General features: G+C 36.6%; 1 protein-coding gene across 4 annotated transcripts in view; it reads left to right on the forward strand.

Moving 5' to 3' along the window:
• Positions 1-22,486, forward strand: part of DICER1 (dicer 1, ribonuclease III) — an 81,017-nt gene that overhangs the window by 45,441 nt on the left and 13,090 nt on the right. For 3 of the 4 annotated variants that reach the window (XM_027638266.1, XM_027638264.1, XM_027638265.1), the window contains 9 exons: positions 282-387; positions 479-654; positions 935-1,718; positions 3,067-3,222; positions 6,466-7,348; positions 9,387-9,655; positions 12,235-12,397; positions 12,491-12,566; positions 12,862-17,672. In XM_027638266.1, the coding sequence (XP_027494067.1) occupies positions 282-387; positions 479-654; positions 935-1,718; positions 3,067-3,222; positions 6,466-7,348; positions 9,387-9,655; positions 12,235-12,397; positions 12,491-12,566; positions 12,862-13,027 (2,779 nt within the window). In that variant the 3' untranslated portion in view covers positions 13,028-17,672. Of the gene's footprint in view, positions 1-281; positions 388-478; positions 655-934; positions 1,719-3,066; positions 3,223-6,465; positions 7,349-9,386; positions 9,656-12,234; positions 12,398-12,490; positions 12,567-12,861; positions 17,673-22,486 lie in introns of those variants that run through there. The other variant, XM_027638267.1, reaches the window with a different exon arrangement.

A 22,486-nucleotide genomic window follows, 5' to 3' on the forward strand; every position in this document is an offset into this window, starting at 1 on the left:
TGACAGTAAAATGCTTTTTTTTTTTTCCTTAAATTATGGGATAAAGCTGAGGGCTTGTGTCCTCCAAAATAATTACCGATTTTCTTTTTCTTGAGACCTACCTAACTTATGTAAAACCAATTATAACTCAAGTCCATTTTTTCCCAGATGTAATTGTGCTGTCACTTCACAGTGCATTGAAATCGAATACTAAGAAAAGTCATCACTTTAGAAAGTTTAGGCTAGTAAGTTCTGTTCATTAATTATGTACTTACATCACAGTATTTTCACATGGTTTTTAGACTTAATCTTTTGACTCCTCGCCATTTGAATCAGAAGGGAAAAGCACTTCCACTAAGCAGTGCTGAGAAGAGGAAGGCAAAGTGGGAAAGTTTGCAGAATAAGCAGGTAAAATAGAAGTATCTAATTCAAGTGGACTCCTTTAATAGTGACATGAGAACTTTACAAGAAAAATTCTTTTCTTCCCTCCTCTCCCCAGATACTGGTTCCTGAGCTTTGTGCTATACATCCTATTCCAGCATCATTGTGGAGAAAAGCAGTTTGCCTCCCCAGCATACTTTACCGCCTGCACTGCCTTTTGACAGCAGAGGAACTAAGAGCTCAAACAGCCACTGATGCTGGTGTAGGAGTTAAATCACTTCCTGCAGATTTCAGGCACGTATTTTTTCAACATGATATCTGAGTTGATTGGAAAACAAGGTGGAAACTTAACTATTATTGTGTGAATTATAAAACTGATACCCTTTGCTTAACTCCTATCACTTCTCAGTAAAACATAGTTGAAAAATATTGATTTTGAATGGTGAAGTTACATGCTGCAGTCACAGTTCTTTTCAGAAGGCTGTTACTCTTTTTAAACATGTATGTGCATGTAGAGTCTTCTTGTCCTGTGATAACATTTTTTTGTTAACAAACCCCGCATATATTTTTACAGATATCCTAACTTGGACTTCGGATGGAAAAAATCTATTGACAGCAAATCCTTCATCTCTCTTCCCAACTCCTCAGTAGTAGAGAATGAAAATTACTGTAAGCACAGCACAATTGTAGTCCCTGAAAATGCTGCACATCAAGGTGCTAATAGAACCTCTTCTGCAGAAAACCATGACCAAATGTCTGTGAGTTACAGAACATTGCTCAATGAGTCACCCAGTAAACTCCAAATTGATGTCTCGGCAGAACTTGCAGCAATTAATGGTGTTTCTTATAATAAAAATCTTGCCAATGGCAATTGTGATTTAGTTAACAGAGACTTTTGCCAAGGAAATCAGCTGAATTACTGCAGGCAGGAAATACCTGTACAACCAACTACCTCATATCCCATTCAGAATTTATACAACAGTGAGAACCAGCCCAAGCCCAGCAATGAATGTACTCTACTGAGTAATAAATACCTTGATGGAAATGCTAACAGATCTACCTCAGATGGATGCCCCAAAATGGCAGTGACCACCAGTACTTCAAAAGCTAATAATCTTTCAAAAGACAGAGCAGATTCTGAAAAGAGCCCTTCCACTGGGTACTCCTCAAAAACTCTCGGTCCTAATCCTGGTCTCATTCTTCAAGCTTTGACTCTTTCAAATGCTAGTGATGGATTTAACCTGGAGCGGCTAGAAATGCTTGGTGATTCATTTTTAAAGCATGCCATCACTACATACTTGTTTTGCACTTACCCTGATGCTCACGAGGGACGGCTGTCATATATGAGAAGCAAAAAAGTGAGTAGTAACAATCCACTGTTATTATACCAAAGGCATACTGTAACAAACCATATATATGAAATTTTTGCCAGAAGACTGAATGGGAACAGGTTGATTTAATTCCACAGCTTTGCTGATTATACATCAAGTAGCATGCATATTAGGAATAAAAATACAGGACTGTGGGCTTAATGTTGTTGTAACTGTGCTTGATTGAAACTGTTTTCTGCAGTTCAGTTTGAAGTCTAAACCAGGTGATTATGAACCTAAGAAAGGACAGGATTAAATAGAACTAAAAGTTCTGGGTTAGTGAGGATGTTTGGTGCACTGAACATCAGAGCTGTATTGAGTAGAAACTCTTAACAGGAATGCTTGAATGAAGCATTGAGTTACAACACAGAGCTTTAGGTTATACCTGTACTTGGCCTTTCCTTTGTTTCCTCAATAAGTTCCTTTCCTGGAAAATTTTTACCATGCTCTTACAGACACACTTAAAAAGGAAACAACAAAAAAAATCTTACGGAACTGTTGCATCAAAACTTTTGAAAGTATTTTAGACTAAATGTAAATAGTAGGGAGCAGAGTCTTCAGTTCTACTCCTACTGGAATAAGCAATCGTGAAAGCTTTTGTTCATTTTGTTCTTTCCCCCCACATAATGTGATAACTTGAATTAAATAGTAAGGCTTTGATTGTCTACCTCTAATAAAATGCATCTCAGTGGAAGTGAAATAAGTTGCACTATTCAAATAAAAGAAGTGATTGATTATTCACATTCAAATTTCAAGATTCTAAAACATGGAAAATATGTTCGAAAGGAGAAGAAAAGATCAGAAGTTGATAGTTAAAAAGGGAAAGGAAGTATGTTTGTGTCTGTGAGAATGCATTTTTCCCTTCCCTTAAAAATATCTAAAATCATTTTAGAAGCTGTTAAAATAACATCTGGATTATGACTTAATAAGATTTTTTTGTACAGAACAGTTTTAACACTTTCTACTGCCAAGGTTTAGGTCAATGTACCCATAAATAATTTTTCATTCCAGGTCTAGTCTGAATGTTGATTACACTGGTAATTAATGACACTTATACAGGTTCTATTTACTGTTATTTCAGAAGAGCAGTAAGTTTGTTTTGCAATTAGAATATAATATATTAGATTTCTTTAACCGAAGTTTTCACACCTGATATGCTTGGCCTCAAAGAAATATGAAAAGCAAGATGTATATCTTGAGTTGGCTATACTATATTAGGAAAGCTTTTGAGAACTGGAGAAAATGTATAATGGTACAAGATCTGGCTCCTTTTGCATTTTAATGTATTTTTATGTAAATATATGTCCAGAGGTTTATGAGAATGTTTTTCTTAAAGGTCAGCAACTGTAACTTATATCGCCTTGGAAAAAAGAAGGGACTGCCCAGTCGCATGGTTGTGTCGATTTTTGATCCTCCGGTCAATTGGCTTCCTCCTGGTTACATAGTAAACCAGGACAAGAGCAACACTGATAAGTGGGAGAAAGATGAAATGGTAAGACTTCATTTAACTATGTTGATGAGTAATTGTACACGTGTCTGTATCCTTTCACCGCTACCTTCTCCTGCCCCACCTCCCAGATACTTCGCTGTGTTTTCAGCCAAAAAAAAAAGTAAATCTGTATCTTTTTTTTCTTTCTAAAACTTCTCTGTCAGTTAGAGAAAATGAGAGGAAAACTAATTCTGAACCTGAAGTAAGGAAATTTTATTGCATGTCATCCAATAATGAGTGTAGATATTAACAGAGAAACAGAGAAGAAAAACTTTCCTCCTTATAGTTAGCCTGCTCTCACGAGTTTTTCTGAAGTTTCTGTTGCAAATTTTAAATGATAAAGTGTTATCATCACTGCTTTTGCTATATGTTCAGGCAGAACACTGTCTACTTTTTAATAAATAATGAGTTCACCTTTATAGAATATATGAAAAGGAGTTAGTGTTTTTCACAGTGCTGAGGCAGAACAAAGAGTAGAACTGGCTTGAGAAAATGTTCAGTGTTGATTGCTGGTAGCTACACTGTGGGTATGACTGAGAGCTGCTTCTCATCTGAAGTACTGTGCTGGCTTAGACCCCCACTATCTTATCACCAAAAGCTTCAGAATGACGAGTCTTAATGAGAAAAGGTTCACATTATTTTCTGACTAAGTCCGTTGCATGTTGAGAGTAGAAGGTGATGTTAAGAAATACCAGTGATCACAGCAGTCAGTAACACGATCTTTTAAGTGTTTGAGACTGGTTCAGGATTCAGGGGAAGGAGGTGGAGGGACTTTTTTGTTTTTCCCCATTCTGAAGACCACACTCGGATTGTAGTACCACCAGAGGGCACATGAGAGGACTGTTAGGTGGATGTACCGTGCAAATAAATGTTTATTGCAGAATAAAACAACCTGATTATTGTGGTTCTGTATTGTGCCAAGATTTCATTTCAGAGAGACTTCCTGCTATATCTTTCTGGTAAATGAGATAGTACATTTGGGACTGGAGCTAATTGTTGGTTTTCAAAAGGTTTCAGTTCTCTGTAGCTTTTCAGTGGCCTCTACCTTGTTAATAGTCACTGTTTATTTGTAAATAAAACACACAATTTCAGACCAAAATGCAGACAGTGATGCAACCCCATAGTGGAGGGTTTTATGCCAAGTAGGTATTTTGCTTTCTTGGATGTAAATTTTGTTCTTCATCCATGGGATGATGGTCTGTAAGTGGAACTAGAGATCTCGTATCATTATGATCAATTATTGCTAAAACATCCTAGTCAAATGTTAGTATTTTTAGTGTTATCAAGCTTTATTAAGGGAAAGGATCTTTGTTCTTTTTATCAAATGGCTGATTTCCAAAAAAGTATGAAAAAAGCACTTATGTGTATTATTTAAGAAAAAGATCTTTCTTCTGGGGTTCACCGTTGATTTATTTTTTAAATGCTAATGATAAAAAGTCAATGATCAGAATTGCTTCCTGGTTTCTTTACCCACTGTTCATTCTCATCACTTAGAATTTTTTTTTTATGTTCAAGAAGCAATATACAGAGAATGTTAGGATAATTCATGTAACTGTCCTGCTAATAAGAATTTTAAGAAAATTGAGAATGAAATAATAGTAAAAATTTAAATTTTATAATTTGTTAAATCTTTGCAAAAACAGACACCGAAACCTATTTTGGAGTGTCCATACAGACATGTCTCATTCAGAGAGTTATTTTTATTTCAGTGACAGATATGACAGGTGGTGTGTAACAAGAAAAAATCAGCACTCACTCCTGTTGGGACTGGTTAAAATAATCTTACTTTAGGCATTATATTACTACAAGTGTCCAGAGTAACTATCTTAAATCCAATTTCAATTTCTCTTTCTGATAAATTTAAGTTACAGAGATCCCTGCTGTGTGTATGTGAGATGAGTAATTACAGCAGCAGAAATTCTTCCAGCAGAATGTCTAAACTAAGAATTTCTGTAGCCACTTCTTTTTCCTCTCCTCTTACTAAACTAAGCCTGCTCCATCCTGATGAGGAACACTATGGTCTATTTGATCCTTAGATAGTTTTAAGTGCTCCCTAGTGCACCTTACAACTGCCACCCACCTACACCTCTGGATGAGTGTGCGTTCTGCCCAAAGGGAAACGTTCCCAAAAGGACATCCCCGTCTGGTTCACAGATCTGCAAGATTTAGTGGCCAAGCCCTACAATGTGACATGTATAGGTTGAGGGCAGATGCAGGCAGTTTCACTTGAGTCACAAAGTGTTGGCTTTCAGGACGCAGTCTAGAAAAGTGCTTTGAATCTGATCTCCTATCAAATTCAATGTCAGAATCCCTGCAGGCGTCAGTGATGCTGTGTTGAGCCTGTGAATAGACCTTTTGATGTTAGGAAGACTACTAGTGCATTTAGCTGATATGTTTAAGTGCTTGCCTGGATAGGGGCCATGGCAAATTGTAAAGCATTATACAGCTCAGGCATATTTGTGTTCAGTTTGTAATTTACAGCAATCCATACCAAATTGCTCAATATGAGCTGGGAAAAGACATGAAACTTCATTAGTTTCATACGTTTGGGTACGTATGTAAATATTAGAAAATTGGTGACAACTTTGCCTTTTCTTTTATTATTAAGGCTATAAGAACAGCCAGGAAAGAAAGAAATAAAAAAGACTGAATAAACCCCCCATTGATGTGTTTTTCCATTTGTGTGTTCCAAAACTGAGATTATCACGATTGCAAATATAGTAAACCCTACAAGTTCCTTATTTGCCATAGAAGGATGTAGAAAGAACCTTCAAAATTACATTGATTCAACATTTGTAATAGCCTTACTTAGCAGCTGGAGAGAAGGATGTACCCAGAACTCTTTCCTGTATTTCCCTAAAATTTGTTAGAGTTTTCTTTTGTGTACTTTGGTGTGCAAGTGTATAATGTTTAGTGGATATAAAGCTCGTTGTATGTGCATCACATTCAAGTATAACCATGGGTTCTAATGGAATGCAGCATGTGTATTATGCAGAACACACGCTATTATAGGTTAATAATAAAGCATTTGTATTCCAGGGCAATTATTCTAGTCTTGGTTAATTAACACTAGTTAGCACTAGTGTTAATTAAATGTTGTATTGTGCATCTGATCAGACAATGTAATTAGGAACATAAAAATCAACCTTATTTTTAGCAGACAGTTCTCAAATCCTAGTCTTCTGATCTTTCTGGAATAAAACTGTCTTATTTCCCTCTTTATGTGTATTTTGTGTTCTTTCATAGACAAAGGAGAACATGTTGGCTAATGGTAAACTTGATGATTATAATGATGATGAAGAGAATGAAGACCTAATGTGGAGATCGCCCAAGGAAGAAACAGACTTTGAAGATGATTTTCTGGAGTATGATCAGGAGCATATCAAATTCATTGATAATATGTTAATGGGATCAGGGGCTTTTGTGAAGAAAATTTCGCTCTCACACTTTTCAACCACTGATTCAAACTATGAATGGAAAGCACCCAAAAAGTCATCCCTGGGTAATGTTCAGTGTTCATCAGATTTTGATGATTTTGACTATAGCTCTTGGGATGCTATGTGCTATCTGGATCCTAGCAAGGCTGTTGAAGAGGATGATTTCGTAGTGGGCTTCTGGAATCCCTCAGAAGAAAACTGTGGTGTTGATGCAGGAAAACAGTCAATCTCATATGACTTGCATACGGAGCAGTGTATTGCTGATAAGAGCATTGCAGACTGTGTGGAAGCCTTGCTGGGCTGCTATCTGACCAGCTGTGGTGAAAGAGCTGCTCAGCTTTTCCTGTGTTCATTGGGGCTGAAGGTGCTCCCTGTAATTAAAAAGACTGATTGGGAAGGCACTTTATGTGCTACGAGAGAGAACTGTAACAGTGAGCAGAAAAATATTTCACCAAACTCTGTTTCTGCTTCTGTAGCTAATTCAGAGCCTTCTCTGTGTAAAGACCTGGAGTATGGCTGTTTGAAGATTCCACCGAGGTGTATGTTTGATCACCCAGATGCTGAAAAAACCCTTAATCACCTTATTTCTGGTTTTGAAAACTTTGAGAAGAAAATAAATTACAGTTTTAAGAACAAGGCTTACCTTCTTCAGGCATTTACTCATGCCTCCTACCATTATAATACCATTACTGGTAAGTTGTCTTGAAGAACATCTGTAGTTTTTCTCCATATTGTAAATGCAAGAGAAGTAGTATATGTTGTGCTCCCGTATATATTCTACTTTTAGGCATTACATGTTACTTTAAGAAACCAATAGTCTCTGAATACAAAATCTTAGGAAATAGTATTTTGCCTAATATTTAGAGGGGGATACTTGCTGAGTCTGTATCCCAATCATTATTCATATTTTGACTTTATGCAGACAGAATGTATTTACTGAAGCCTCACCAAGTTCCAAGAAAGAGCAGCATTTATCACCAATGCTGTATCACTAGCTGTATGAGTGACATTAGATCCTCATTTAACAGAAACAAATTCTTGTGGAACTCTGGAAAGTTGTCACGTACTTCAGGAAATAGCAGTCATATTTAGCAAATCTGTTCCATAATTGTATTCCAAGAATATTATACTTTGTCTGTACTTCCAAAGATTAATTGTAGACTATACAGTTTTTATTAGCTGAATGATCTATAGGATTGCAGAATATGGAGACTTCCCTTTGAAGTTGTGAATTTGAAGGCTTAATTTAAATGTAGGCATTTTATTGAGTAAATATTTAAAGTCAAAGTTTGAAGTAATTGACTAAATCTGACTAAATATTAATTTCAGATTAACTGCATAATGTTTCTGTACATGATCTCATGAAAGCTTTTACATCAGTAGAAATTTGTATTTCTGTAATCTTTAATTGCATTTGCTTATACTAATTAATGTAATATTTGTTCATTCTAAAACTTTGCATATTTTCCTACAATAATATGCAATCAAAAGCAAAACATAGCAAAATTCCAACCCTATTTGTAGTGATTGGCAAATTCCTCTGCAGTCAACAGTCTGAAATTTTTCTCCATAGTGAATTGGTCTCTTTTTCCAAGGAGTGAAAAACCTCTACTTTAATTAAAGAAATAAGTCATTTTGAAATGTTACTACATTGATAAACAGTTCTGACAAAACGCTGAAATGTTCCTTTGGTTTTTCGTTCTAGGTAATGTTACCCACATATATATTTGCTTTTTACAAACATTTCACAAAACCTTCAGATAGAAGGTAGATGATTATTTATATATAGATGTGTATGTGTATATATATATATATATGTACACCTAGACTAGCAGAAACGTTGAGACATAGCGACTACTTAAAATTAGGTTGTCAGTAGCAGAAAGTTTTAATTTCATTTCTTATCTACCAAGTAAGACAACTGTGAATTGCTGTTACCTGTAACGTTTTTTCTTAAGGAGTAGCTAGCAGTTGAGATGTGGCAGCCTCTTATGTTCAATTGATAAAAAAGCAGCTTAGTACTAGCCATTTCACTCTCATGTTAACTTCTGTAATAGTTGTATCTTCCTTCCTTCTCTACCTACTATCTCTATTTGCATTCAAGAGGGTTTTTGCTTTTGTTTATATTCTAAAAATAGATGTTCATAGCTCTCTGTTCCCATGGCCACTGTCAATTTTCAAAAAAGCAAAGGCTTGGCAATTTTAATTGCCAGTTTAAAAAACTATTTGAAGCAGGAATCTTTGAAGGTTTCTAGTGTGTGGCAAATTAGATGAAAAATCTCACACTTTATGTTCCCCCTGCTTTTTAATACATTGCTTTTTGTATTAATTTTTTGAGTTTTAATTGTTAGTAGTTTTCAGATCAGCTTGCTGGTGGAAACTCTTTACTCTTTCTCAACACAGCGTGATGATCTTGAGTAAAAGCATTAATTGATTATAAGCACAAGCGTTTTCTTAGCCTGGCAAAAATTAACATTTTGTTCAAAATTGGCTTTATTATTAGATATAATTTATGTTTTTTCCTGGTTTCTTTTTTTAGTGATTCATTAGCAATCTCTTTAAATGCAAAGGTACCTGTTTTAAAAAATAGATTGTCTTCTTTGAGCATTTGTTAGTTTGTGGAATTTACATGGCAGTGTACCAGACCTCTTATCCAGAAAGGCCTGGAAAGAATGTGTGTGTTAAACTTAATTGTGGTGTTGTACATTCTTTTATTTCCAACGTTTTAAGATTGTTACCAGCGCTTAGAATTCCTGGGAGATGCAATTTTGGACTACCTCATAACCAAGCACCTTTATGAAGACCCACGGCAACACTCTCCAGGAGTTCTTACTGACCTACGATCTGCTCTAGTCAATAATACCATTTTTGCATCATTAGCTGTAAAGTATGACTACCACAAGTACTTCAAAGCTGTCTCTCCTGAACTGTTTCATGTTATTGATGACTTTGTGCAGTTTCAAATGGAAAAGAATGAAATGCAAGGAATGGATTCTGAGGTTAGTGGAAGTAGAAGAAATGTGTTCGGTATCTGATTTGAAACATGTCACTGGATTTCTTAGTGTGATGCACATTTTTGTAATGTTTTAATAACACAGCAACCAAGAAGCAGGCTCCCGGTAATAAAGGATGCAATATGGAGAGTAAAATAGTCTTTTCAGAAAGTAGAAAATCAATTAGAACTTTCAGAAATTAATTAATTTGAAAGCAGTTTGCCTCTAGGCTTTTCTGTGACACTTGATTTTAGTCATTGTTTTGTTTCTGTTTTGTTAGAACAACATGGGACACACATGCACACTTAGCTTGCTTCCTTCCCAAACCGATTGGAAGCACTACTATAACATAAAATTGTGATGAAGGGTTGCTAAGTTACATAATGCTGACTTGAGGTAGGATATCTGTGCAACACCATGAAAAATACTGCCTTGACACAGTGCTGGGATTATTAAATGTAGTGCACTGACAAGAGATTTCTGCTATTTTCTTCTGATGGTTTCTACTGGAGCAAGTGTTACTGCACTGTACTCAAGTATGTTTGACATGATCCTAAAGACTTCATTTCTGCTAGCCAGGGAAACATTATATGCATCTTTCGAGTAAGCCACTTGAAAAATAGTTTCACTGAAGACCTGCAAACGAAGGTCATATCTTGTGCTGTGCAGGAAAATTGATGATAATGAACCTCTGTTTTCTGGAGAATGTACTAAAACTAATTTATATAAGCTGCTTAGGAAATACAAGAGCAAAGGCCTGGTGGATCAAATTCTAATCAGGATCTGGAAGAGACAGACTTTATCTTTTCTTCAAAAGTGTTATCCATAATAGTTTGTCTTCTGCAACGCTAACCAGTCTCTTAAAAAATTCTCTTGTCTGAGAATACTCCAGAACTAAGTTAGCATTTACTCCAGCAATACGCCAGTACTTTGCTTTTAGTAATTTTGTTTCTGACAGACAATTTAAAAGCTTGGGAATTAAAATACTTCAGTCACATGTGTGTGTTTCTAGCCCTTGCACTCTGTTGCAGAGTGAAAACCATGTTTTATGGGAAAGATTCATTAAGCATTGACTAAGAAATTGTCACTGAAATTTGGATAATATAAATTACTTTACATTAGAGGATCAAATTGTTACTTGTTTTCTACACAGTATGAGTGGAAAGGCTAAGAACTTATTTTAAGAGCTCATAGTAGTGATTTTTTGCTTTGTTTTTGCTTAGTTTTTGCTTGTGTGCAAAAAGATTGCCTAGAAGCTTGCACCAAAGTTGCAACCAAATTGTGTGATAGCTGTTTCAAATAAAATCCTTGTTTCATTCTCCCTGTGCCTGCTCCCTATCTTGGTCTGGCACTGAATTACTGAAACTCTTATTTCATGAGTTAATGCAGGAGTCTTTGTTTCTACAGTTCATGCCAGCTAGAGTGGTTTCCATGTGTCTCCACATCATCTGCTTTTCTTATTTTCAGATCTCACTCCTGAAACATCTGTTGTCCCTTGCCTTATAGCTCTTAGTTTTGCTCTCCTTCTGTTATTTCAGTATAATTCAGAAGTGTTACAGTTTGCTCTTGGTATGAAATACACTATTCAAAACAGTTGAATTTATTTTTTACCATCAAAATTCCCATTTGCACTGTTGTATGCATCAGGTCTGACTACTTGCTTGATTTATTTTAGGTAGAAATACTGGGTGGAATATGTTTATGAAGCATTATGGTCTCTCTTAAGAGGACTAAATCAGATTTTAAACCCGAAATAGTGACCAAATGGAGTGACAGGGTAGCTGCTGGGGGAGAGGACTGACAGAAACTTACTTCTCTTCAGGCAGAGGAGCATAACAAAAATTTTGTTTTCAGGTTACTTTGTTTGTAGTTAGGTGAATGTATATTACATAGTTTTGAGGTATTTTAGTAAAGGATTAGGTTAGCTCAGGACCTTTAAGACATACACTGAATGTTTAGTTTTGCTAATGAGAATAGACTGTTGTCTTAAATTGGTAGCATAGAAGAAAACCCTGTCTGCTACATTTAAATAGCTAAGTGTACCTGTTAGCTCAGTCTGGTGTTGCTGGTTTTCAGTTATTAATGGCTTATTTTACTGGTGCCTGTTTCATGCTTGTCTTCAGGGGTAAATAAGGTAAGGAAAGGTACATGCGGCTTTCATCCAGAGATTGGACTCACAGATTTTAAAAGTCTTTTTTTGGAGATGTATAATGTGTGAACTCCTCCTTTGTTAGGAGTCGATTTCTAATATTAACTGATGGAGCTGAATCTGTTTCTTATTGGAAAAAACAGACCCATGGTGAAATCCTACAGAATTATTCTTGAAGTCCTCTGTACACAATGCTGTTTGGGAATTATTTTTTTTTTTTTCCCATTTGAAAAATGATACATCTAGCACCCTGGTTTCATTGGGGAATAAAAAACCAATTTTGTAGTGGAAAGTTGTCAGTCAAAAACAAAGGAAGCAGCACAGGATATATATTTCTGAAGATCTTTGTTTTACTGTAAGTAAAACAACCGTTTCTCTCTTTTCCCCTCTCCTTCTCTCTCCCTTCCCACCCTTGTCTTTTTTTAATTGCAAACAGCTCAGAAGATCAGAAGAAGATGAAGAAAAAGAGGAAGACATTGAAGTACCAAAGGCCATGGGGGATATATTTGAGTCCCTTGCTGGTGCCATTTATATGGATAGTGGAATGTCTTTGGAAATGGTTTGGCAAGTGTACTATCCAATGATGAGGCCATTAATAGGTATTACCAGCTTTCAAAAAAATATTAATTCCTAAGTGCCATCTGCTACGAAAAGAACAGAGCTAATTTTTTTCCACTTTTTTTTCTAAATAGAAAAATTTTCTGCTAATGTGCCCCGTTCCCCGGTGCGAGAATTGCTGGAGATGGAGCCGGAGACAGCCAAATTTAGGTAAGAATATACTTTCTTTGGTACACACTGACAGAAGATATTTCTAAGCTGTGCTTCATAAGCTGCTAGGAATTTTTAAATTTCAAATAAGTACTTGTAATTTCTTTTGCACTAAGTATCTAACATGATAATTGTGTCCACTGTTTGGTTTTTTTTCCTTGCATAGCTTTTTGAGAAATGTAGTGATTTCTGTTTAACTTTACTGCTTTAACTTCTGTAGAAAAGAGAACGTAGGTCTCTTATTTCACATTAACTTGCCTTAGGCAGTAAGTAATTCTTGTGTATATTTTTGCAGTCCTGCAGAAAGAACTTACGATGGAAAGGTCAGAGTTACAGTGGAAGTTGTAGGAAAGGGAAAGTTTAAAGGTGTTGGCAGAAGCTACAGGATTGCCAAATCTGCAGCTGCAAGAAGAGCACTACGAAGCCTCAAAGCAAATCAACCTCAGGTCCCAAACAGCTGAGACTCCTCTTAAAACTAAATGAAATGGGGGGGAAAAAATCACATACAATTAAAGCAAACTTAAAAAAAAATGTTGGTGTTGAGAGGAACAAATTGGAAGACAGAATTTAAAGTTTGATAACAGAATAGATAACAAAACATTTAACATGTATAAAATTTTGGAACTAATTGTAGTTATAGTTTTTTGCGCAAACACAATCTTGTCTTCTTTCCTCACTTCTGCTTTGTTTAATCACGAGAGTGCTTTAATGATGACATTTAGCAAGTGTTCAGAATAATTGTTGTCAGGTCTTTTTGGTTTACTTTTATTGTCAGTACAGCTTTGCTTAGTGTTAGAAGGCGAGGGAGCTTATGCCTAATGCAGTTGCTAGATTTATATATAGTAATCTTGAAATTCTTCAATCTGTGCACTAGTGCCAGTCATAAAGCAGTTGATAAACTGTACTGGATGATTGGGTATAAGAAAGATTAAGTGTGCCAGTATTCTCCTTTTTATTTTCCTTTTTTTTTTTTCTCTACATGTCATCTTTTTACATTAAGATGGCATTCCCAATCATTATTGCACTTATTTGTTAGGGACAGATTTTAACTGAAATGGCTGGCATACTGATAGAGTGAAACTTCAGTTTCCTTATGCCAGACAGTCTTGCATAAAAAAAGGTTCTTGCCTTAAAAATAAATAAACCCTCATTAATAATCTTTATTTTCTGATCTCTTTTGGAACAAACTGTTTTACATTCCCTTCATTTTGTTATGCATTTTACAATGATACAGCTCTATATTTACAGTACAACTCATTACTATAGCTGTGACTTATTACAGGATTATAATAGAAATTATATTCATATATATGTAATTAGGTTATTTTTAACAATTCTGAGGAGGTGGTTAGTCTACAGTTTTTTTTATACCATAAACAAAATATGGTCTTTGGCTAAAATTCCAGTTTTACACAAACCTGCAAGCTAGATAGTTCCAATACTGGAAACAGCAACAAATAATTGCACAGTGCAAACTGTCACTCTAACAAAATAACCTTAGACATATCACACCTAAGATATGCTGCAGATTTTATAGTCAATTGGTTACGTATTTAACAAACAGAGCACCTTTACACTTAGAGATATTTCCACGTAAATTTCTTACTGTACTTTTCAGAGTTGCATGCATATTTCATCTACCAAAGCTGTGCTGTTAAATAACATGAAAGTTGATGTTTGAGATATAACTGCCGTACTTTTGATACATCTGTGATTTAGGTCCTTAATTTAGAGAAACTAGCTCATTGGTGTTTTGGTCTACCAGGAGTACGGGGGGGGAAATCATACTTTTATTTTTTAGGCTTTGCCTATACTTCTTTAATTAGATTTTCGTAGGCACTCTTCACTTAAATACCTCAGTTCTTTTTTTCTTTTCTTTTTCCTTTTTGTTTTTGCATGCATTGTTTTTTTTCTGTTTTGGTGCTATGTTTATATATTATGCTTGAAATTTTAATTTTTTGCACTGTAACTATAATACCTCTTAATTTACCTTTTAAAAAGCTGTGGGTCTCTTATTCCCACCAGTATCAGTAGAGGTTTGCTGCAATTTTGCCCTGTTAATTATGCTTGAAGTTTGAGAAAGCAGAGCAAGGTGTTTTAACGTTTTCCAGCACAATAGTTTGAACTTGATGCTGTGTCTTATGTATTAAATTACAAATAAATACTGTATTTCCTGCTTTTAAACCATATTCCTTTCCTCACAAATGCACACTAAAACAAAACAAAAACTGTCAGCTCTTGCTTTCTTAACAAAGAAATAAAATAAATGCCTTAGTGACAAGGGGCAGACATTAAACTTTTCTGAAATACAGTTTTCAAAAGTTCTTATATTTTCTATCTCAGTAATTTTTCATTCTGTGACAAGGACCATTCTTGTATTTGAAAGCGGCTTGTTATAGTAGTCAGACCAATAACTAAAATAGTAGCTTATAAAAAATTCTAGCATTTGTTTGGTACTTCAGTCATAAAAATATAACAAGGGTATAAGACCTGCAAGTGTAAATGATATGGAACAATAAAAACACGCATTCTAAATTTTCAAATGCAAATTGCTTTATGTTAGCTGTTTAAAAATTTTTTTTAAAAGAAGTCACTGATTTAAGCTATAGCTCTCTCTTTCTGGTAGGACTGAAGTTTCTTATAGAAAATACGTGATTAGTGATGTTAACGATGCTGTGTTTCTGGCCAGACATCAGTCACTAGATTAAATCAGACCATCTAGAAAGTCTTAAGTAGTTTTAATTGCATTATGAAAAACTAAAATTTAGGTTAATCTTTGAACACCTAAAGTTTCTTACTGATTGTTACAAGGTTGTAGATTCTCAGGGGTTTCAGGTAGTTGTTAGCAGTAAAGTGCTTACAGAGTGCTTGGATGCAAAGAAAATTAACTGAACTTACTCTGTGTTTCAGAATAGTTTAATGATCACTTTGTTACTAGATAAAGCCTATGAATTGGAAATCTGAAATGTGTAGTGGCTGACTATAGTTTCTGCTGCTGATGCGTTTTTAAATGCGTTTTAAATGCCACAATTTTTTCCAGTGTGACCTCATTGAAATATTTTTTTATCCTTTTGAGACAGAAAATCCACATTAGTTTCCATGTTATGCATCTGTATGTTTTACCCTACAGTTGATATGATTTTGATACTGGACAGTGTATGCTATTAAAGACCTAAATCTGATCATTTGAAGGTTGGGATAGAAGTCACTTGACATGCTATAAGCACAAGTGTAAGTGGACTGTTGCAGCCCATCTTCAAAAGCAACCACACAGGCTCATCATATATAGTGTGGGGGTTAATTGGCATGAACCTTGGTTTTTTTAATCTAAGTCCTGTTATACTGTACTTTAAACAGTCCTCCTAACTATGCTGCGTTTTTATTTTTATGGCTTTTTTTTTGCGCTGTTCTGTTCATGTAGCACAAATAAGCATTGCACTTGGTACCATGCTTTACCTCATTTCAAGGAAAAAATGCTTAACAGAGAGGAAAAATGTGGTTTGGCCTTGCTGCTGTTCTGATTTACTGAATTTGAAAAAGATAGTTTTAATGCCTGCAATGTGTCATTTACTTGCACAACTTAAATAGGTCATTTTGTAACGTCTGTGGCATTTTTACTGTATGTGGAAAAATACAACAAAGATGTGTAACAACTCTTGATTGTATTTTAAAGCTATTATTTTTCTACTGCATCATTTTACTGTTACGTGAAGTAATTAAAATTAGAATGACCTCTGACTGACACTCCAGTAATTATCTCTGAACAAACCAACATATTACACATATAATGTAGTTTTTGGGAAAAGACAGCCCCTAGTAACTTGGTCAACCTCAACTAAATCTGTGCTCAGTCTGAATACTGAGTGCTCAGTAGTGACTTCTGAAGTGTTTGTTCAGCTTGATGCTGCTAAAGTCCATACAGAAAAAAAGCCTACTATTTTTAAGTCTGATTACACAATAGTATGTTGTGACTGCTGAGTACAGAACTTGGACAAGAACTAGTTTTGGTGCTGGGGAGGAATATAATAGTGGCCCAGCGGTGAGGCACTGGATCCTCAGCTGGTGCAAATTGATGTGGTATCATTTTAATCAATGGAACTGCGTTCTTTTACACACATGAAAATCTTGTGCTTGTATGTATGTTGCAGAGTTTGGGTTTTCCTCCTTGTAAGCCAATACAGAACCGTCAACTGGAAAATGTGTTTTTTTCTTACTGCATATGACATAACATATGCTACATACTCTATGCATTTATCTGTTTAGAAAGTGAAATCTTTGTATCCTAGTCACAGCAGCACAAATGACAAATGGCATCGTGGTCTGCTGTGATACTGCACTTGCCTCTGCCTGACAATATTCTGGGTTTGTATGTTTTGGATGGGTTCTTCATGAAAACATTCTCGTGGAAATCTCTGTATTTATTACATGAGAGAAGCAAGAAGCATTTTGATTTTTGGTACTGAATTACTGACATTGATCCTTTTCCAATTGCTCAAATTTTCAAGAAGTTAATTTCTTTATTTTCATATTAGGTTTTAAACTTAAAACACTACAGTTCATGACCATGAAATGTAATCTAAATATCAACTGTAAATCTGAATTATGTTAGCAAATATCTAGAGGTCATTGTAGTATACTCCACTAGCAGTTAAAATTAATTTCTGTCAAAGCTAACTACATTTCTTAAAAATAAATTTTATCCAATAAAGTCCTTGGGTTTTTTCCCTCTTTTATTTGAATGGCAACCACAGACTACTTTAATTGCTTTGTAGATGCACTCAGAATTTACTGCAGCAGCAAGTTGGAGAGAAAAATGTTTGTGAACAATAATTGGAAATTGCAGGCATTTTTATTGTAAATAGTTTGACTGAAAAGATGGTTAAAATCAAGTAGAATGAATAACAAATATAATTTGATGGACAATAAAATATTTACCATCACATGCTGCAGCTGTCTTTAAGGGACATAAAATGTAATTCATTCATACTGTAATCATGCTGCAGAAGTTTGCAATCTGCACCTTATGGATCACAATTACCTTTAATAGTTTTTTGTAATAATTGTAGCTGAGTATATCTCCAATAAAGTTATGGTCTGTTCACCTTGTATTGTCGTTTTGCTTTTATTTTTAATTCCTCTTAATCTCTCCATAAATCTTCTAGAGTTTACAAAAAAATTGCTTTTCAGTCTAAATAAAAAAAAAATTGTGAAGACATTTGTGAAAACAGTATTTCTTGACCTTGCTTAAAGACAAGTCTGCTTGTCTCCTTTCTCTGATGGATGAACTGTCTTCATAGCTATGTGAAGACTCTTAAGGGACACTCAGGTTAAAAATGATGGTGTATGTGGTATGATTTGATCTCTGTGTTGACCATTATACCTGCAAAATGTCTGTGGGAGCTGGGAGGCCCCAGAGCACAAGGGTTCAGTAACACAGGTTTGCACAATTGGCACATGTTTTAAGAATAACATGTTCATATTAGCTAATAGTCTCAGCATTAATTACATTGATTTTAATTATTTTTCTATTTGTTTTCCATTAATATTTCATTTACCCTGGATATTGAAAGGGTGTTTTTAGAGTGTTCTGACTGGCACACCAGTGTCATGTATCTGTGGAGACAAGGCAGACCTGCCAGACAAAGATAAGGAGTTTTCCTTTCTGAAAACTTCACAGTGCAGCAGTCAGTAGCTCAACATGTGCAGTGGTTAACTGTTACTACACATTTTGTCTTAGGTTATAGAGAAAAGCCTGCTGAGCTGCTGGTGGGCACAGTGATACCTTTGTCTGGGACTTAGAGGAGGGTCCTTTAAGGTAAGGCCCTTTAGGCTCCAGCATATAGGCTAGTAAGCCATAGCAGGGGATGACAACACAGTCCCCATCCCCCCAGTTCTGTCAAGTGGGTCAGATCAGAAAACTTTCTTTCCCCAAATTTTCTGCAGGCAAATAGGTCCGAAAATAATAATGAAAATTAGTTGACGATGCCATTATATCCTGTTCATTGTGGCAAAATGAGGTAAGAGGTGGCCATCTCAATTCGAGTGCAAGGAAGTGCTCTATCCCTTGCTGGGTAGTACTGTGAAGCAGACAGAGTTCTCCAGAAAGTCAAAGTGTCAAATCAGTAAAGGTTCTGCTTCAAAGGCAGGTGACCCCATTTTTTGCCAGTGTGGGAGCATCACCTCCTTACTGTAGGTTTTGAGTACAGCTTAATAGTAATGGTGTTGAAACTGTATAGTGTAAAATATCCTTTTTTTTTTTTTTTAATTAAGAAATGTAGCAATGACTTGAGTTCTTCCTGACCCTCAAGGAAATGTGAGTCTTGACTTGAAAAGAGGAATAATAAACTTTAGTAAGGCTATAACATCAAGATACAAATTTTCAGGATAGCTGCCTTTAATTCTTCTGACAAACCTCAGTGTTCACCCTATAGGAACTGTCTATCTGAGGAAGAGTCTACAGGTAGTGGTTTCTCATCTCCTTATTACAAGAATGTGTTCCATAATTGCCTCAATAGAATGAAGATGGGTTTGGTTAGCTGCTATTCTTCTTAAGTAAAACTATACAGAAAAAGGAGTTTGAAAAATAAAGGGAAAAAGTTTTTGAATATGCTTGCCCTGAAAAGAGGTGGTAACAAAGTTAATCATAACTTCAGGTCCAGAAATAGAGGAGCAGGTTTGGTGCTTGTCTGGGCTTTCCTTAATGCTGCTGCCAGAGTCTAGGTGCAGGATCTATTCCTTAGAGGAAATCTCCATGTCAGTGGACACAGGCAGTAGTGACATGTAAGCAGGTTTTATTTTCCTCGTAGCTGTCATTAGGTCTTTTCTATTCTAGAATGTGAACAGTTATTTCATTTTGGTAAGCAAAATAACCAAGGACCTTCCCAGTTTTACAGAAACAGTATCATTTACTTTGCTGCTTAACCATCTCCACTTACCTGACTTACACTATTTTTTCAACATTACTTTTTAGGTATATTTTATTGGAAGTCTTATGCTTATTTTTTAATGGAAGTAATTTTTTTCTGTTAACTTGAAAATTTCCTGTAGTTTTGAGTTCCTGTCCAGCTCTCTGAAGTCACTGGGAAGACATCCACTTGGGCTCTGTAGCTTGTATGCATTCGAACTTAACACAAAGGTCCTTCAGACGTAAGTGTAAATTCCAGATGTCAAGCAAAAGGTGAGAAACAGTGATGTGCAAAGGCAGCCTCTGCTGTTCTGCTTCTTTCAGGCTCTTAAATAAAGTGTGGCAAATTGACCAGCTGCCTACTTCTGAGATAACCCACCTACTGCAGTGAATATCCAGCTGCTTATTCTTTTCTTTTGCCACATGGGCAAAATTTAGAGGGGAGGAACACAGGCAGTCTTCGTCAGGGCTTTTATTGGCATCTAGGATGCTTCAGCTGACTATAAGACAGACATTGAGGTGCTGGAGCATGTCCATAGAAGGGCAACAGGTCTGGTAAAGGGTCTGGAGCACAAGTCTTATGAGGAGCAGCTGAGGGGCGTTTAGCCTGGAGAAAAGGAGGCTAAGGGAGGACCTCATTGCTCTCTACAACTTCCTGAAGAGGTTGTAGCCAGGTGGGGGGTCGGTCTCTTAAGTAACAAGTGACAGGACTACTAAAGGAAATGGCCTTGAGTTGTGCAAGAGGAAGCTTAGATTGGATCTTAGCAAAAATTTCTTTACTGAAAGCAGTCAGACATTGGAACAGGCTGCTCAGGGAAGTGGTGGAATCACCATCCCTGGAAATGTTCAGAAGGCATGTGGATGTGGCACTTGGGGATGTGGTGGTGCTGCTTTAATGGTTGGACTCAATGATCTTAGAGGTCTTTTCCAAGCTAAATAACTCTGTGATTCTATGATGATTCTATTTTAGGTGTGCACTCTGCAGACAGCAGGACCTGGACTAACTGCCACCATTTCTTTGCTGTCAGTGGAGCCACATCAGTAGCTGCAGGGCACCATTTGGTTTTCCTGCCCTTAGATCATCCTTTCTAAATGAGGTGAGCTGAATGAGGAAGAGGCCCATTCCTCCCCAACCTGGGGCTGGCACTCAGCTGATGACATGGATCCCATGTGGGATCCCATATGGTAGCCTGAAGCTGGAAATGTTCTTCCAGGGAAAATGATGGACCAAGGAGAAGAGGAGATTTCATCAGGCTACAGAATGGCCAGGGAATCACAAGTTATTGCAGAGTCACTCTCATCTTTTGCCAAAGTGAGGATTATCCCCTCTACTGCCACTTGAACTGAAGCAGGGGAGTATGAACTCTGCAGCTGTTCCGGCATTTGCAATAAACTGGGGCTAAGTTGTGGACTTACCTAACTGAAGCGCTGAGTTCCACGGGGGGACAGCAGGATCACCAGATCAGTCCTCAATTATATATTCCTTTAAAAAAGCAGGTTTTACTGAAGTAGTTGAATGGTGCTTTGGCATCAGTTTTAGGGTAAAGTTTTTAACTTATTTATACAGCAATGTAGAGAGAGGAGCAGTGCTATGGTTGTATCCATTGCCTGTCTCACAACTACCATCATTAGCAAAAAAGGGGCAGTGAACACAGATCTTGTTGAGCATAGGCACCTGCTTCCATGTTTTTATACTGCAGCCACTTAAATCAGTAATTTTTGCTGTTGTGTATTCATTCTCCAGTCACCTGACTTTAGACAAGACCCAGGTGTCTGAATGAAACCCTCTGAATCCAGTAGAACCTCAGTAGCTTGATAGTTAGGATTACTGAGTCATAGAATGGCTTGGAATGAAAGGGATCTTAAAGATCACCTAATTCCACCCTGTCCCACAATGGTCAGGGGCACCTTCCATTAGAACAGGTTGCTCAAAGCCCCATCCAGACTGGCCTTCAACAATTTTGGGGACTGGACATCCACAGCTTCTCTGCCTGTTTTAAGATCTGCCCTATTCTCTCACAATTATAGCAATTAATACCATTTTGCAGCACCAATTTTAAGTTAAGAAATTATTGCTTTCAGGGTGATTCTAGCTAGAATAGCAGGGCATTATGTTTCTGCCAGCAACACTCATCACCTTTTTCCCAGCTTTACATAGTAGATATGCTCCAGGCAAAAGAGATCTCATTATACAAACAAGCATGGCATAGGCAACTGTACTCCCTGTCTGGCCAACTGGCTGCTGTGCAGGGCTGTGCCAGCAAAAAACTCGCTTTAAACAAGGGACACTGCCTCAACAATGGTGTTGAAATTGCCATTGGTGGAGATGGAAAGTGAACTATGGAAGATTTAGGAACCAGTTTTTTCTGGACCTTTGCTGGGCTTTAAAAAATTAGCCTTTCTGTGGAATCTGTGAGCCAGAAGGGTTCCTGTGTGGAGCATTGAGCACTGCCTGCCATGGAAGGCTGAATTCCCAAAGAATGCCACTCTCCTCAGCAGGTACAGCAAGGCAGAGGAGAAGGGCAAGTTAGACCTTCCCCATCCACCTTGCAGGGCTGAATCAAACACACATCCTTGTGCATGCACATTGCAAGGGAACTCCTTATTTTACTTAAAGTTGCAAACTGCTGAATTACTGTAAAATAATCATACAGCAACCTCTGTGGAAGTTTTCTTGCAAAGTAATGTTGGTGTATTGGCAGGTTAGCTAAGGTGAAGGGTTACTTAATGCAGCAGCTAAATGAATGCAGCACAGCCTTGTGGCATATGGGCTGTAGGAACTAAACTAGACGTGAGTACATAGTCTATGCTAGATATAAAGCAGCTGCTTTTTGTATAGGATATGGTGCGTGGATGTGTGTCAGGAAATCCAAAAAACTGCAGTGGTTGAAGCAAGGAGTGATGGGGGACCTGCATAAACACCTGAAATCTATCAACAAATAGAGAAAGTTGTAGACTGGAAATATTTTGGAAGAAATGCCAAGATTCAGAGACACTTCAAATATACAGACGAAAG

This window comes from Corapipo altera, unplaced genomic scaffold (assembly GCF_003945725.1).
Source record: "Corapipo altera isolate COAL_440 unplaced genomic scaffold, ASM394572v1 23, whole genome shotgun sequence".
In the NCBI taxonomy this organism is placed as follows: Eukaryota; Metazoa; Chordata; class Aves; order Passeriformes; family Pipridae; genus Corapipo; species Corapipo altera.